This window comes from Amphiura filiformis, chromosome 16 (assembly GCF_039555335.1).
Source record: "Amphiura filiformis chromosome 16, Afil_fr2py, whole genome shotgun sequence".
Classification (NCBI taxonomy): Eukaryota; Metazoa; Echinodermata; class Ophiuroidea; order Amphilepidida; family Amphiuridae; genus Amphiura; species Amphiura filiformis.
This window is the reverse complement of record NC_092643.1, coordinates 41027113-41039538: the sequence shown is the minus strand read 5'-3', so window position 1 is coordinate 41039538 and position 12426 is coordinate 41027113. Positions and strand designations below refer to the sequence as shown.

Below are 12426 nucleotides of genomic sequence, written 5' to 3'. Positions count from 1 at the left end.
ATTTCAGCACAGACAACAGTTGTGGAGTTACAGTCAAAAATGAGGGAAAACCAATATTTGATCAATAAATCAATAACTACTTGCTTTGACTTGCTGAATTTTCAGCACAGTAGTTGTAGTCCTTGCCCCTATAATATAAATATCTTACTTGTCAACAATGTGCTATAATTTTTGAGAAAAATGCAAAAATAGACACAAAATTGGCCAGGGGGTGTAGTACCCCCTTAAGTGAAGCTGAATTGTATTTTATTAACACTCATTTTGTACTCGATTTTCCTCGGCCTTTAATGCCACACGTGGTTCCAGTTGGAGGATTAACAACGAAACCATCGATTCTATTAAAAGAGGTAAATATTAGCAATTAACTAGTATAGTTATCAATCAATCTTTATTTCATTCAAAATACAACAATACAATAACAGCAAAACAACACATTTGAATGAGGAGATGCTCAGAAGGCCAAAAAGGCCTGAACAAGCACCCCCTTAACCTTAGCCTAAGTTTCTTAATTTGTCTAATAAAATACAATTACATACATACAAACACCCCCCACCCTCTTTCATACATTCATGTAGAACGAACTAAGCAGGAAAAATGATGAATAAAGAACATGCAGAATATAAATTAGGATTTCATAACATTTGCTCACGTACGTATATCGCACAAGAAAGCTGACATTTTGTGAATATAGTATAAATGCTAAGAGATCAGTTAATTTTAATCGATTTTTTGTTTTAAAAGGAGAAAAATAAAATAAGTAAATCCAAACTAAGAGGTATTAAGTGTACATTTCTATAAGGTTTGTTTTAATTTGGGATCTAAAGAGTTTTACTGATGTAGCCGTTTTGGCGCATCTGTCAATCGAGTGCCATTTTCTTGGCCCGGCGGTTCTTATTGTTTTGTTAGCAAACTCTGTTTTTGTAAGACAGATCTTGTAATCTTCAGCGTTTCTTGTGTGATACCTGAGGTGATTCCTCTGCTCAACAAAATAACTATTGAAGGCCTTTGGTAACTGATTGGTATTATACTTGTACATAAAAGTGCTTAGTTCGAGATCGAGTTATTTAGTAAATGAGGGTAGCATGTTTCCACTATTATTGATACGGTTTTTGTTGCTTTTGTTCTTGTTGCTGCTGCTTTTGGTATTGTTGTTGTTGCTGCTGGTGCTCTTGGGCATTCATGAGAATAATCGTTCATGATGCAGTCATGTCTACAGTAGAATTCATCTCGACCTTTGCAGGACTTAACCCCATTAAAAGCTATTAAACCAAGATAACACTCATTGAAACAGCTCAACTGATTAAATCGGATCTTCTCTGGTTGTGCACAAGTGTCTGTTTTCATGTGCGATATCGCAATAAAGCTGGTATTATAGCTTCAGTTGGGTAACCGATTATAAAGGAAACGAAAGGAAACAATGGTATGTGTAGCTTTGTTCACGAAATGAGACAATTGCCTGCTTTTTGTAAACCAGCATTCTTGAAAATGAGCAACATAATGATTGTTGACTTAACACGGTTTGGAAATAATTTCTTCATATTTTTGGTGTTATCTGTCGTTTACATATCCTTCCTAAACCACCAAAGTACGAATATTTCCAAACATCTAAATTAGCTAAAAATTTAAGACATGTTACAAAACTATATTGTCTAGAATTTTAGAAGAGTACTTTTAATATTGGCCGGTTATTTTTCACACAGCGACGTTAACTAGGCAAAGTACTATTACCTATAACATTAACTAAAACACCAAAGTACGAATATTTCCAAACATCTAAATTAGCTAAAATTTAGGACATGTTAAAAAACTATATTTTCTAGAACTTTAGAAGAGTACTTTTAATATTGGCCGGTTATTTTTCACACAGCGACGTTAACTAGTCATATCCCCATACTTTTAACGTAGGGCTATTTGTAGAGGTCACGCGTCAATGGGAAAGAGCACTGTGTATTGTGTATAGGAAAACGGACAGTAACTGCAGTATGTAACACGTGATGGGAAAAATAAGCAAGGTGACATGGCACCATAAGAAGAAAGTGTGTCATATATCTAATTTATCAAAGTCCTAGGTACAAGGTTCAGGTCCGGGGTTCACGTACGTACTGTTGAGAGCTAGTTTATCAAAGTCCTAGGTTAGAGAAGTAACCATAGTAAAAGAAAATCTGTGTAGTAATTCCTCGAAGTTTAATTCTTGTATGATCTTATATTGTGATTTGATATGACAGCCATACGTCACTAATAAATAATCATAAGTTTGGTCTATACATTAAACAGCATGCTTGAGTGTTTGTGTTGAGTGAACTCGGTAGCAAGTGATTTTGGCCTGGGTCAATTAGTGACCGTAACATCGTGCCCTTAACAGCGCTTATCTTCTCAATTCAAAGGGCAAAATGGTCGAGGTAGATCGGATAAGACTATATGGCGTTGCAAGGTGTGATCGGATAGACACTAACATAATATTACGATGGCTTCTTTGTCACCAGTGGTGTTAGCTCTGGTCTTTGCTAATTTGTGCATGCCAACATGCGCATATCACTTCTTGATTCTTGGTGGAGATGGCGGTGGAAGTCACTATTATGACGCAACTGCGATAGGAAAAGAGTTGGTCTATAGAGGCAACAATGTCACTGTACTTGTCAGCGATATGTACGCCAAATCTGTATCTAAAGGGGAGGATTCACAACTGTTTAACTTCGTGATATATAAGTCATTAGTGACAGAAGACCAATTCCAGAATGTACTTGCAAATCAAGTTGAAACTGGAATGCGTGGAGACATGGTATCTATGATTAAAAACATTGCCTTAGCAGAAATCTTGTTTTACAAGCAATGCAGATCCATTTTGATCGATGATCCTGTTATTGATCTCCTTCATAGTGAAAAGTTTGATTTAATTATTGGTGATTTTTGGTATATTTGCGTTGGTCTTGTTGCACAGCTTCTTGAAACACCCTTTGCGCTTCTTACACCAACTGCAGTAAGCATGTCAATGCAATCCCAAATCAATGTATGCCCTACAAATCCAGCATACATTCCCGAGTTGGTTTCAGGATTAGATACAAAATTGAGCTTCTTCGGACGTGTGTCAAATACTCTGATTTTGAGCTTAAATTCTATTGCTAATCGACGCATGCTACATCGCTACGACCAACTAAAAGTTGACTTAAATATCAAACCCCAAATATCAACGTATGATGCTTTAAGTGAAGCTGAATTGTTTTTCGTCAACACTAACTTTGTGTTTGATTTTCCTCGGCCTTTAATGCCACACGTGGTTCCAGTTGGAGGATTAACAACGAAACCATCACTTCCTTTGAAAGAGGTAAATATTAGCAAGATAAATCTAACATAACAACATAAGTAATATCAGATTATGTTTTATTGCACTTTCTGTTGGTACCACTGTCGTTTGTTTGTTTGTTTGTTTGTTTGTTTGTTTTAAACGATCGCTCCGTGTAGAGACATTATTATGTTTTGATGAATCCAAGTGTGTGAAAATATTGGATCCAACACATAATAATGATAAAATTGGATGCTTTACGCCCAATAGTTTTAAAATATTGAACTCGCCTACGTCTCGTCCAATATTTTTAAACTCATAGCTCGACAAACAAATATGGGCTCAATCAATCGAATTTTATATCACACTTGAGGCAATTAAAATGCTCAAGTCAAGCTAAAAAGCCTATAGCATGCTGGCCTATAGAAAGAGAATTGTTTCTGCTAGCAGGACAGCCAACAAGTGGATGGCTACGGCTCAACGGAGGCTCCACAGTACACAGAGCGCACACAAATTTAATCTGCCGCCTTTCTTAAATATTTCCCAGCCTTTCCGACCTTTGTTTCGAAAAGCAGTGCGTAATTAACGCATATCCATCTTTGTCTCTAATGCTCATCAAACCCGAATATCCATCTACCAACCCCACACTCTTGCTCGGCTGTCCAGCCTGCTGCTGTTTTGTATTCTCGGGAATAGTAAATGATAAAAATAGCCAAGATTCTCACATGTGTAAAACTTTTTTCAATCGGGTCATAACGACACGAGTTTACCATACAGCCTGTCTCAAAAAATTGTGAAAGTAAAAAGCGCCCTCTTTGGCAATTAGGGGATATTATTGTGGTATGATGCTTACATCAACGTCAAGGGCGGAGCCTTAACTCTCGAATGCCGTTTGTTCTGTTCAATTTGCTTGTTTTAATCTCGAGATATGTTTAGTTAACAACGAAAGGGTAAAATCACAATTGTGCCACTTTTACTAGGGAAGAGGGCTGTACATGTCAATCAAGAGTTCCTTCGTGAAATCAAAAGAATGCATCGACTATACAACAATACAAAATTGTTTTACTGTTTTATCATGATACAGGTATAATTATTCTCTTTTTCCACTTAAAACAGATTAAAAGATAAATAGATATTTCACATTCTGCTGTAAAGTTAAATACATGTACATGTCAATGATTTTGTCATGGTAAATACTGTTCTCTTTGTCACTCAAGACTCAATATTAAAAGACATGCAAAATATTGCACACTCTGTTGTGAAATTAAAATCATGTTAACGAAATATTGCACATAATTGTGCGTAATGCATAATTATACGTTTGAAATTTTACACTAAAGATTTAAAATCCATTGATGGTTTTCATCAAATCATAATTGGTTAATACATATCACTACGTTCTACTACACAAAGCTTGTTGAGTGTCCCAAAGTGCAATACAAAGTTTTATGGTGAGAGAGCTTTTTGTAATGCAGCTCCAGTCTTGTGGAATAACTTGCCTATACAACTCAGATCTGCAGATTCCATCAATCATTTTAAGAGTATTTTAAAAACTCACCTTTTTACGAATGCATTTAGTGAAGTTTCTTAAACTTTTTAAACTTCTTAAAATTTATACTTTACCTTTTAACCTAGTCTCATCTCAGCTGGTTCTGAGTTTTATCTGGGTATCAGTTGTTTATTTTTGATATAGTTGAAATGTATTTGTGCAATTAATCTTTGTAGTTTTGGTGTTTTTAACATATTGTAAAGCGCATTGAGATTTTGTATGTAATGGGCTATATAAGAAATAAATAAATATTATTATTATAAGCACATTTCTGAGTGTGCAGCAGCTGAATCCGACATTATTGTTCGTGTACATGGGTCACTCAGAGCCCCCTTCCGTGACCGTCACCTGTAGCAACACATCTTGTTGCCCTCATCTTCAATACATTTATACTGTGCAGTTGTTACATAATCATTTCTAATCCTACAAATGAATGTTTTTTATTAACTGTACTGTACAGGTATTTGGATAATATAACATTTTAGTCAATTTTCTAAAAAGTGGCACAAACGGGTTTTCATACATTTGTATTCAGTGAAGCAGATCTCTGGATTGCCGAAACCAAAATAAATGAAACAAACGGTATTTAAAAGCTAGGACTGCTCAGGTGACGTTGATGTAAGCATCATATCACACCATCTAATTGCCACAGATGGCGGTTTCCATTTGCACAATTTTTTTTGAGACAGGCTGTATAATAATAATGTCCTTCCTGACGGTTCCAGGCTGAGCCCGCGATGAATTGGAGGTTCGAAATTATAGTTGAGCTTTTATCCAGTACATTAAACCTGTATGAAACAGCACGTCTTTGTTTAACAATTTATCGTGTACTGATCAGCGCTTATCTTTAGATTCAAAAGTCAACATAGGCAAGGTTTGATCGAATCAGACTATGGCAATGTGTGAGCGGATAGACACTACCATGGCTTCTTTGTCACCAGTGGTGTTAGCTCTGGTCTTTGCGAATTTGTGTATTCCAACCTGCGCATATCACTTTTTGATTCTTGGTGGAGATGGCAGTGGAAGTCACTATTATGTTGCGGCTGCGATAGGGAAAGAGTTAGCTTCTAGGGGCAATAAAGTCACCGTACTTGTCAGCGATATGTATGCCGATTCTGTATCCAACGGGAATGATTCACATCTGTTTAACTTTTTGATTTACAAGTCGTTAGTAACAGAAGGAGATTTCCAGGATTTAATTAGAAAACTAGATGAAACTGGAAAGCGTGGCGATATGGTCTCTATGATTGCAAACATTGCCGATTTAGGAACGATACATAATAAGCAATGCAGGTCTATTTTGATCGATGATCATGTAATTGATTTTCTTCATCGAGAAAAGTTTGATTTAATCATTGGTGATTTATGGTATATTTGCGTTGGTATTGTTGCACAACTTCTTGACACACCCTTTGTGCTTCTATCACCAACTGCAGTAAGCATGTCGCTGCAATCCCAAATCAATGTATGCCCTACAAATCCAGCATACATTCCCGAATTGGTTTCAGGTTTAGACACAAAATTGAGCTTCTTCGGACGTGTGTCAAATACTCTGATTTTGAGCTTGACCTTTGTTCCTAATCGACGCATGCTACATGGCCTCCACCAGATAAAAGTTGACTTAAATATCAAGCCGGAGATATCATTGTATGAGACTTTAAGCAAAGCTGATTTGTTTTCGTTAACACTAATTTTGTTTTGGATTTCCGCGGCCTTTAATGCCACACGTGGTTCCAGTTGGAGGATTAACGACGAAACCATCACGTCCTTTGACAGAGGTAAATATTAGCAAGTTGAATGTTATACAACAACATTAACAATTTCATTTTGTGTTTTATATTGCACTGCCGCTGTTGTTGTTCTTGCTACCGCTGCCGTTTAGCAGGACCGCTGGCAAGAGGAGGGTGGGGTGGGCAAAATAAATGGCTAAACAGCACACAGGCTCAACAGCTCACAAAGGACGCGTGTTTAACCTGTCACCTTTCAATTTCACAAATATTTTTCCAAACGCTTAACGCTCATTTTCTAAATGCAGCGCATAATTACCGTATTTTATCATTAATTTGTCTCTAACGATCTATCGAACTTGCATAGTCATCTCTACCCTGTCCTGTTTGCTGCTGTAGATATGTGGGTGATTCTCTGAAAAGAGTAACTTTTAAGTCCCGCGACTTTCGGCGCTCATAAAAGTTTTAAAAGCGGATTTTTTTTTCATTTTTTGGCTTAGTCATGGACTTTTGTATGTATAAAAATAGTTAAGAACATCCAAGTGGGGAAAAATTAATTTCTTGGAGTCAAAAAATTCTTCAATATCTGACGACCCCCCTAAAAACCCCATGTCCCGATGTCACGCACCGAATTTTAGTGATTTTGTAGTATTTTTGTGAGCAAGTGTGGGAAGTGAAAATTACCACTGACTGGGGTAAATATCATGTCTAAGAATGTTTAAATGCTTAAAACCACTTCTAAAGTCAATATTATGGAATAATTCAAAAATTTGTGTCAAAAAATTGCTGTCCCTTGGTTTTGCATCATTGCCGTCACATTGGCATCAAAACGACTGGAGGTGAAGACCAAATATCAGAGGTCAATAATTTGACCCTGTACGCTGCCTTTTACAGACGACGAAAAACATCAACCCGGAATAGGTGCACATTGGCACTCTTTTCCTGCCAATTTTGAGGGTATCTTCAAGTATACACGCGCGTACCTTTATTCAACATCATCTCCAAACGTTTCTGATCAATTTGATATAAGTCTTATTGTTGAAATTTTCCGGAAAATAATGATGGTTGAATATGTCCCACAAGCTGTTGTGGTGATATGTAACACGTGGGTAAGATTAACCCTGCTATTAATCGTAAGCAATGTCTGAACCATCATCTCCGCTACATCAGTTGGCGTCACAATTTGCCGTGGCGGAGATGATTCTCTATAGGAATTCGTGTAGAAATATCATCTCCGTCACATCACCATCATCTCCATCACATCACCGGATCTTGAGATACAGCGAAGTCCAGTTTAGTTTATCAGAAAATGCTTACCAATTCTAGACCTTCTCATCTGTATGAATTTAATTTTCAAGTAGTGTGAAAACATTACTGAAATCAAATGTCTGTGACGGAGATGATTCTCTATAGGAATTTGTGTAGAAATATCATCTCCGTCACATCACTATCATCTCCATCACAGCATTGTCATCTCCATCACAATTGTTGTTGACCTTTATTTGACCTTTGACCCAGACAACCTGGAATTTACTATTTGGAAATGTAATTGATATTGTATGTGTTTACTATGTCAATAGAAATTTATTTAGTTATTTCAAGCAAAATTATGAATATACTTACGTTTGTATAAAAAAAATACTGACATACATGACATTTTCCGTACAGCCTGCCTCTCATTGTCCCAACTAAATGACGAAAGTACAAAATCATATTTTTTTTAATGAAAAAAGCAAACATGAATCAAGCAACTTACAAGTTATCCATAAAACTCCTAATTAAGAGTTTTAACAATTTTTTGTCCTTATTTCCTTTTTGGCCTAAATGTGACGGAGATGATGCTCACCTGGCACAACCTGCAGATTACGCCCTCTATAATATAGAGGGCGCCCTAAAGATTGCGCCAAATATTGTTTTCATGCACTAGAGACTTACATCCTTACAGATATGTAAAGGAAACATTTTTATAATCATTTTCAAATTCATATTTGCCTATCTTCAAATAGTACACCTTTTCAGAGAAATACCCATGTAGAGCTTTTTTCAATCGGATCATTAATTCCATCATAATGGTTCTTGGCCGGGCCTGACGTTTTGGGAAATAAATATTTTCGGCTCATACCCAGTATATTAAACCCATATGAAATAGTACTTTATTTTAAGGGGCTGTCATTTTCTTCGGAAGGGGGGGTCATGAATATACTGGGGTCATAGAATTTTAACCCAAAAATAGGGGGTCACAATTTTTTACACCCAAAATAGGGGTTTATAGAATTATTAAGGGCTGGTGACCCAAAAATTCTTTTAACTTACAATCAAAATAATTATACACACAATCTTTAATTGTATAATTCAAAAATTTTAAACTTACGATCAGAAATTTAATGTGCTCCGTGCACTTTCTTCACATTAAAGTTTTTCGCGCTCCGCTCCTTAGTTCCGACAATGAATAATTTGTCGTCAGTCTGTGTATGCGGAAGAGGGGTCATAAAAATTTTCGACCCGAGATAGGGGGGTCGTAAAAAATTTAGCCCGCGATAGGGGGGTCATAAAAAATTGACTCCGCTCACCGACATATTCATACCTCTCCTGCCGACGAAAATTACATCCCCCTATAGTAATTTATTTCAGAAGTGCCTGAAGCATTGATGCAAATGTTGCAGTACATGAGCCTATTTTGAAAGAGGCTTCGATTTTTGTTCAACTTTTTCGGCAAAGCTAATTTTTTAACGAAATGGGCTTACTCCGCTTTGAGCAGATTATGTTATCAAAACCTTTTTTATCGTTAAACGACCTTCGAACACTTAAGCAAGATGTCAACATGTTGACCGTTTAATCATAACGATATGAAGACGGACTATGAAATGTAAATGATCAAAGTCCTAGCTCCGAAATCTAGACAATTTTCAAAAAATATGATTTAAAAGGGCATTTCGTGATCCACAGCCTCATCCCCTCACCTTTTTCAAAAAATGTTAAGATTTTCATACCACTGGAAACCTCTGGCTACATAATGTTTATGTGCCAAAAATGTCTTGCAGATTAATTCGTTTAGCAACAATATCGTCAAATTTGAATTTCGTTCTGGTATACCAGAACGAAATTACAACAGTGGCCTGAGGATTAAACACAAAATTGAGCTTCTTCGGACGTGTGTCAAATACTCTGATTTTGAGCTTAAATTCTATTGCTAATCGACGCATGCTTCATCGCTACGACCAGTTAAAAGTTGACTTGAACATCAAGCCGGAAATGTCAACGTATGATGCTTTAAGTGAAGCTGAATTGTTTTTCGTCAACACTAATTTTGTGTTTGATTTTCCTCGGCCTTTAATGCCGCACGTGGTTCCAGTTGGAGGATTAACAACGAAACCATCACTTCCTTTGAAAGAGGTTAGCAAGATGAATCTAATATACCGTAACAACATTAGCCATTTCAATTTTAAAATTGTTGTAACTTTGTAACCAAAGGTCGTATTGACATGGGGTTTTCACTAATGTCGAGCTTTGACAATGAAATGAAAATATAAAAATCCCAAAATTGATCTGGGTCTACTTTAGACTGATTTGTCTTGATCACATCACATCACATATACAGCACATGAAACCGGTATATGAAATAGCACGTCTTTGTGCAATAATTTATCGTGTACTGATCAGCGCTTATCTTCAAAAGTCAACATGGATAAGGTACGATCGGGTAAGAGCCAGGTGTGATCAGATAGACACTACCATGGCTTCTTTGTCACTAGTGGTGTTAGCTGTGGTCTTTACTAATTTGTGTATTCCAACCTGCGCATATCACTTCTTGATTCTTGGTGGAGATGGCGGTGGAAGTCACTATTATGTTGCGGCTGCGATAGGGAAAGAGTTAGCTTCTAGGGGCAATAAAGTCACCGTACTTGTCAGCGATATGTATGCCGATTCTGTATCCAACGGGAATGTTTCACATCTGTATAACCTCTTGAGTTACAAGTCATTAGTGACAGAAGGAGATTTCCAGGATTTGATTACAAAACTAGATGAAACTGGAAAGCGTGGCGATATGGTCTCTATGATTGCAAACATTGGCGATTTAGAAACGATACATAATAAGCAATGCAGGTCTATTTTGATCGATGATCATGTAATTGATTTTCTTCATCGAGAAAAGTTTGATTTAATCATTGGTGATTTATGGTATATTTGCGTTGGTATTGTTGCACAACTTCTTGACACACCCTTTGTGCTTCTATCACCAACTGCAGTAAGCATGTCGCTGCAATCCCAAATCAATGTATGCCCTACAAATCCAGCATACATTCCCGAGTTGGTTTCAGGTTTAGACACAAAATTGAGCTTCTTCGGACGTGTGTCAAATACTCTGATTTTGAGCTTGACCTTTGTTCCTAATCGACGCATGCTACATGGCCTCCACCAGATAAAAGTTGACTTAAATATCAAGCCGGAGATATCATTGTATGAGACTTTAAGCAAAGCTGATTTGTTTTTCGTTAACACTAATTTTGTTTTGGATTTCCCGCGCCTTTAATGCCACACGTGGTTCCAGTTGGAGGATTAACGACGAAACCATCACGTCCTTTGACAGAGGTAAATATTAGCAAGTTGAATGTTATACAACAACATTAACAATTTCATTTTGTGTTTTATATTGCACTGCCGCTGTTGTTGTTCTTGCTACCGCTGCCGTTTAGCAGGACCGCTGGCAAGAGGAGGGTGGGGTGGGCAAAATAAATGGCTAAACAGCACACAGGCTCAACAGCTCACAAAGGACGCGTGTTTAACCTGTCACCTTTCAATTTCACAAATATTTTTTTTTTTTTTTTACGCTCATTTTCTAAATGCAGCGCATAATTACCGTATTTTATCATTAATTTGTCTCTAACGATCTATCGAACTTGCATAGTCATCTCTACCCTGTCCTGTTTGCTGCTGTAGATATGTAGAGCTTTTTTCAATCGGATCATTAATTCCATCATAATGGTTCTTGGCCGGGCCTGACGTTTTGGGAAATAAATATTTTCGGCTCATACCCAGTATATTAAACCCATATGAAATAGTACTTTATTTTAAGGGGCTGTCATTTTCTTCGGAAGGGGGGGGGGGTCATGAATATACTGGGGGTCATAGAATTTTTAACCCAAAAATAGGGGGGTCACAATTTTTTTACACCCAAAATAGGGGTTTATAGAATTATTAAGGGCTGGTGACCCAAAAATTCTTTTAACTTACAATCAAAATATACACACAATCTTTAATTGTATAATTCAACAATTTTAAACTTACGATCAGAAATTTAATGTGCTCCGTGCACTTTCTTCACATTAAAGTTTTTCGCGCTCCGCTCCTTAGTTCCGACAATGAATAATTTGTCGTCAGTCTGTGTATGCGGAAGAGGGGTCATAAAAATTTTCGACCCGAGATAGGGGGGTCGTAAAAAAATTTAGCCCGCGATAGGGGGGTCATAAAAATTGACTCCGCTCACCGACATATTCATACCTCTCCTGCCGACGAAAATTACATCCCCCTATAGTAATTTATTTCAGAAGTGCCTGAAGCATTGATGCAAATGTTGCAGTACATGAGCCTATTTTGAAAGAGGCTTCGATTTTTGTTCAACTTTTTCGGCAAAGCTAATTTTTTAACGAAATGGGCTTACTCCGCTTTGAGCAGATTATGTTATCAAAACCTTTTTTATCGTTAAACGACCTTCGAACACTTAAGCAAGATGTCAACATGTTGACCGTTTAATCATAACGATATGAAGACGGACTATGAAATGTAAATGATCAAAGTCCTAGCTCCGAAATCTAGACAATTTTCAAAAATATGATTTAAAAGGGCATTTCGTGATCCACAGCCTCATCCCT

General features: G+C 36.9%; 2 protein-coding genes across 2 annotated transcripts; both read left to right on the top strand.

Annotated features, from left to right (window-relative positions):
• Positions 1–2464: 2464 nt before the first annotated feature.
• Positions 2465–3352, top strand: LOC140172648 (UDP-glucuronosyltransferase 1-2-like). The gene has a single exon (XM_072195782.1). The coding sequence runs from the start codon at positions 2465–2467 to the stop codon at positions 3350–3352; it is 888 nt and encodes a 295-aa protein (XP_072051883.1).
• A 6937-nt stretch (positions 3353–10289) lies between these two features.
• Positions 10290–11087, top strand: LOC140172647 (UDP-glucuronosyltransferase 1-2-like). The gene has a single exon (XM_072195781.1). It carries the CDS (start codon positions 10290–10292, stop codon positions 11085–11087), a length of 798 nt encoding a protein of 265 aa, XP_072051882.1.
• The last annotated feature ends 1339 nt before the right edge of the window (positions 11088–12426 follow it).

Bases quoted from the DNA above. Each gene is read 5' to 3' on its own strand.
- LOC140172648 (XM_072195782.1), top strand. From the start codon at position 2,465: ATGGCTTCTTTGTCACCAGTGGTGTTAGCTCTGGTCTTTGCTAATTTG.
- LOC140172647 (XM_072195781.1), top strand. From the start codon at position 10,290: ATGGCTTCTTTGTCACTAGTGGTGTTAGCTGTGGTCTTTACTAATTTG.